Source organism: Miscanthus floridulus, chromosome 16, assembly GCF_019320115.1.
Source record: "Miscanthus floridulus cultivar M001 chromosome 16, ASM1932011v1, whole genome shotgun sequence".
Classification (NCBI taxonomy): Eukaryota; Viridiplantae; Streptophyta; class Magnoliopsida; order Poales; family Poaceae; genus Miscanthus; species Miscanthus floridulus.
This window is the reverse complement of record NC_089595.1, coordinates 107594718-107599862: the sequence shown is the minus strand read 5'-3', so window position 1 is coordinate 107599862 and position 5145 is coordinate 107594718. Positions and strand designations below refer to the sequence as shown.

Here is a 5145-nt window from a genome sequence, read left to right as displayed (position 1 = left end):
CACTCGCTATAGTTGGTGCGAGTCAGCGTCAGCCAACTGGTACCGCTGACCTCCCGCACCGTGCGCACGACGACCTCCTATCGTGGCTGGGCCACCACAGCAGCACCGCTAGTGTCGCCCATCTCCAAACCGTCCATCATTGCCAGCGGTTAGTCCGGCGACGGCGTTTGTACGGCTCTGATACCACTTGTTGGCCCCCTGCCGTGTATTCACACAGGGGAGCGGCAGATTACTTAACGAAGAGTAAATCCCATTTGAACTAAACTGCCACACTAAAGAGTCCTCTTCTTTGTAGGAGTTGATGGTTGAGGCTAGCTGAACAACCTCCCACCACTGTTCCTCCAAATTACTATCTACAGTTCTCCTCCTCTTAGCCTATCCTTCGTTGATACGTGGCTGTGGACCCCGCACCGCCTTTCCTCCATCGCCCTAGGCGTCCTCTCGCCCCCAACTCTCGGTCTAGCTTGTTGTTGTGAACTATGATGGCTTTGCCGCTTTGGGCAACGCAGCACCACGCACGGCCAAGGAGCTACTCGCAACAAACTTCTAATACTGTGCGGGCACCGCTGTACCAGGCTATACCACCAGCAGCAAAGGGTCGGCGTGCTTGAGACTCGAGAGAGGAGAGCGACCTTGAAGCTTGGCCTGCACGGTGGTGATGGATGTCAAATGCCGGCGTCTGGAGGGGAAGGTGGCCGTCGTGACGGCGTCCACGCAGGGGATCGGCCTCGCCATCGCTGAGCGCCTCGGTCTGGAGGGCGCCGCCATCGTCATCTCCTCCCGCAAGCAGGTCCAGCTGAGCCGGCATGCAAATCTTCTCGTTTCTTTTATCACCCTTCTTGCTTGCTGTCTTCTCTTGTGGTTTTCCTTGCTGCTCTTTCTGATTGTGGGGTTTGTGTGGATCTATTGGACGACGTTGCAGAAGAACGTGGACGAGGCGGTGGAGGGGCTCCGGGCCAAGGGAATCACCGTGGTGGGCACCCTCTGCCACGTGTCCGACGCACAGCAGCGCAAGAACCTCATCGAGACGGCCGTCAAGGTTGGAATTGTGGAAGAGGGTTTCAGTCTTTCAGCGCTTGTTTGGTTGTCCTCGTAAATCTACATTAGTTAATTTCTCAGTCCATTTTTTTTATGAAACGATTTTTCAGTCCAATTCACTCTAACACTAGTGGATTAGAGTTCAGATGGGTTACATTACATTGTCAGTTTCTTCTTGTTGCTGAGCGATCCCAACAGGCCTCGCTGCTGTCAACGTTTTGCTGAACCTCGTGGGGGGAGCCTAGAATTAAGTTTGGAGTAGATGTGCATCAGGAACTCCTGTCAACTCTGTTTTTTTTTTCCTACTATAGGAACTGGCTCTGTTGCTCACCCGACATTAACTGCCTGCCCTCGTTGGTTCCTCTGCTTGGGGCGAAATTGGGATTGGTTTGTCACCTGGTATTTCTAGCTCCTTGCTTAATCCATTTCTGGGTGCAGTGGCATTGTCTGAACTAGGAAACATGGATTCATGGATGGTAAAACGCAGGCATTGATAGATGCAGCTTTAAATTAGGTAATAACAGTGAAATCAATTTGTGCAGAAGTGCAGATAATGGCACTATTAGAGCTAGAATTGTTTTTATGAAATGGAGAACGAAGACAACCTCAGTTATACAAATATCTACTGGAGATTCACTGATGGGTATGACATTTTTTATTAGTTGAGTCAATAGCTTTCCAAGACAACGAGTACTGTAGCATATATTTACCATGTGAAAGTCTCAAGCCAAAAGATTGTGTAATTTCTCTTTTTATCTGTTCATCTTGGTAACATCGAGGTTGATGGCTACCTGAACTTACATTTATTTCATTGATTGATACTTCGACACACAGGAGTCATATATACCTGCTTGTCTTATTTGTTTGCATCTAAAGTGTACCTTTTTTATATCTCAAATCACTTGTTTCGTTGAGCATGTTGTACAATGTTTTAGTTTCTGTTCATGTCTTAGATAGTGTAAGGCATCTGGGATGTGACGATTCTTTTAGTAGTAATCAACTGGTTATATTGCTGCAGAACTTTGGCCACATTGATATTCTTGTCTCCAACGCTGCTGCAAATCCTACTGTAAATGGCATACTTGAAATGAAAGAGGCTGTTCTCGATAAGCTGTGGGACATTAACGTCAAGGCTTCTATCCTTCTTCTTCAGGTGAGCAAATTCTTCCACCTACTTGACATTCTCTACAAATAAAGGTGACATCATTCTCTTCCTCTATCGAATGTTTTCCAGGATGCCGCTCCCCACCTACGGAAGGGGTCATCTGTGATTCTTATTTCTTCAATTGCTGGTTACAATCCAGAACAAGGATTGACAATGTATGGTGTTACAAAGACGGCTCTCTTTGGTCTCACAAAGGTATATGCTCATCTGTTTTCTTGTCATTTTTCACTTTGTTTGCTGTATCTGATCGATGTCAAAACCATCTTATTATCGTTTATATGTATAGAAAGTTCTAATATATCTTCGTTAATTATAGTATTTTGTAATTTATTATGTAAAATACATGTTTGACAAGCTCATAATTGAATAATGCTGGATTAATGAACCATACATAAGCAGGTTACTTTTCCATTGGGATGTTACACGGGGCTACTTTTGTGTCGCCTCCTCGGGCAACAACATTATGACCCATGGTCACCACTCACCACCGACATATATATGCTTTCACAAGCACACCTCTGTCCACAGTGGCACTTGCAGCTGCATTATCGTCCCCTGTGCATTGACGATCATGTTATACCTCTTGCGCGCCACTTGTCTACACCTGATCTTTAGCAAGCTATTCGAGTTCTTCGTTGTCGACATCGAGCACCACCAAGATTGCTCGCTTTTGACCACGAGTGTCCGCTCCCACACTTCTTCATCTAGCACATCCTCGTTGCCAGCATCACTGTCTCTTCTCTACCTACCTTCTATCCCCACCATTTCTGCACACCACAACTGTTGTCGAGTCCCTTAGACACTGACATATAGTTGGGGCTTTCTACCTAGTACATCCTTTATTAGCAACACTAGTGTGTGTCTTTGTCCTGGATGCATTCTCGGGTCCGGCACCCCCGACGCATGCTTGGTCCATGGCTGCTTGAATGTATCGACCTTCATGTTACCGTTTTGTCAGCCTCGACTTCATCACCGTCTTTTGTCTACATCCTCGACAACCCTGACTGCATTGACCTCGGGATCGCCTCCTTCCCCGACGATTACCTTGATGCGTATCGGTTATCACCATGGCACCTCCTTTTCACCTGCGGCTTCATGTGCACCAACCTCAACCATGACAACCTAACCACGACTATGTCGACCACAGCTATCTCCAGGATGCCATCTTCGACCACAACTTTTTCCCCTTACGCTCGGATACCTCGATATCAGCACAAACTGCTACCGTCTTGCATGAGCTACTCGCCAATTTTCTTCTCCAGACATAACATATGCGATGCGTCGACCCTTTAGACTATGGGAGATGTTACATAGTTGGTTTGCACCTTCAGCTTCTTCTCCAATCTCACCGTCTAGACACTTCGGCTATGACTACGGATATCCTTGACGCCATAGTGGCATGACATAGTGTCATCAGATGCCAGCTAAGATGGCCAAATGCCATGTGTCATCTCTAACAAGCAGGCCCAAATGCCACAGTGGCAAAACCACATGTTATTTGAATGGTGTTACATAGTTTACGGTACGGTGCACAATACTTTTTTTAGGTTGGGGGCTAAAGTAGACAACCTGTTGTACATAGAGCTTATATAGACTTTTTTTTTCAAAAAAAATAACAGTTTGTGCATAATTTTTTAAGATAAACTGGCAAACTAATTTTTTGGATACTTTATTGCTGAGCTATTGATCTTCTTCTTTTTTAACGCAACTGAGCTATTGATCTTCACCTTTTAGGCTCTTGCTGGTGAGATGGGACCCGATACTCGTGTTAACTGTATAGCCCCTGGTTTTGTTCCTACACGGTTTGCTAGTTTCTTCATAGATAATGAGACCATTGTAAGTGATTTCTCTATCTCTGCTTGCCTAGTTTGTCTTCATATATTTTGATGATTGGTTAATGAAAAAGGAAACATTTCTTTGTCCTGAAAAAATCAATATTCATCTTTAAGGCCTATGTGGATCACAGTTTATTTGGAGGGAAAAGATATATGGAAACTCAATTCAAAATGCACAAAACTAACTTTCGAATGCTCTATTGTGCCGCCCGCAAATGCCTTCAAACATTTTCTGTCTGATTTCAATTGTTGCATATTATCTGATTGCTAAACGTCGGATGTGATCTTTAATATTAACATGTTCCTTTTCTACTGTCTATTTCATTTCCATATTTCAAAAGCTAGGAATGGCTTGCTAAAAAGGATGGTCTAGAAGGGGATATTTTAATTAGATGCCATTGTCCATGTGCCTAGTATTTCATAATTATATTGGCGCAAAAAAAGTCATTCACATCCATTCATTTCAAGACTTTATCCAGTTTATTGTTCCTTCCATTCAAATGCATGTACCTAACCTAAATTATTCGGCAGAGGAAAAAGCTTAATGAGAGGACTATGCTTAAGAGATTGGGTTCTGTGGAAGATATGGCGGCGGCTGCTGCATTCCTGGCATCTGACGATGCATCATTCATTACAGCTGAAACCATTGTTGTTGCTGGAGGGGTGCCGTCTAGATTGTAAATTTGGCTGAAGTCTATACTGACTTTGGCTAATAATGTGTACTAAGTATCGATTGCCACTAGGCCGGTGACATAGCAACTATACTGTAATAATCCACTCTGAAGCTGCGGGTTGTGCTAAGTTAGTTAAATTGGATTGCAGTGTGACTACTCCCTCTGTCATAGAACATAATAGATTTTGAGAATTGCTATTAAATAACCGGTTGTTTTACAGGCTGTGGGCAACCGATTTTCAATCCGTTGGATTTGTCATCTGCTTGGGCGAGCGGTGGCCGAGCGGGTCACGCAGGGCGTGTTTGATTTCGGCCCGGGAGGCGTGGCTGCGCCCGTGGGCTGCAACTGCTGGTGTTTGACTTCTTGAGCCCACCAACGAGCCAGGCCAGCCGGATGCAAAAGGCCCTCTCTCTGCTGGCTCCCAGGAAACGAA

The 5145-nt window shown here is 45.0% G+C and overlaps 1 protein-coding gene across 1 annotated transcript; it reads left to right on the top strand.

The window, feature by feature from the left end:
• The first annotated feature begins 507 nt into the window (after positions 1–507).
• On the top strand, positions 508–4868 carry LOC136513669 (tropinone reductase-like 3). The gene is made up of 6 exons (XM_066507632.1): positions 508–790; positions 923–1039; positions 2057–2191; positions 2273–2398; positions 3938–4039; positions 4570–4868. The coding sequence occupies exons 1-6, from the start codon at positions 659–661 to the stop codon at positions 4717–4719; spliced, it is 762 nt and encodes a 253-aa protein (XP_066363729.1). The 5' UTR covers positions 508–658; the 3' UTR covers positions 4720–4868.
• Positions 4869–5145: the final 277 nt, after the last annotated feature.

Excerpts from the sequence above, each read along its gene's own strand:
- LOC136513669 (XM_066507632.1), top strand. The coding sequence starts at position 659 with ATGGATGTCAAATGCCGGCGTCTGGAGGGGAAGGTGGCCGTCGTGACG. Across the intron at positions 2,192-2,272 it reads CTTCTATCCTTCTTCTTCAG|GATGCCGCTCCCCACCTACG; the intron begins GTGAGCAAATTC and ends AATGTTTTCCAG. Across the intron at positions 4,040-4,569 it reads TCATAGATAATGAGACCATT|AGGAAAAAGCTTAATGAGAG; the intron begins GTAAGTGATTTC and ends ATTATTCGGCAG.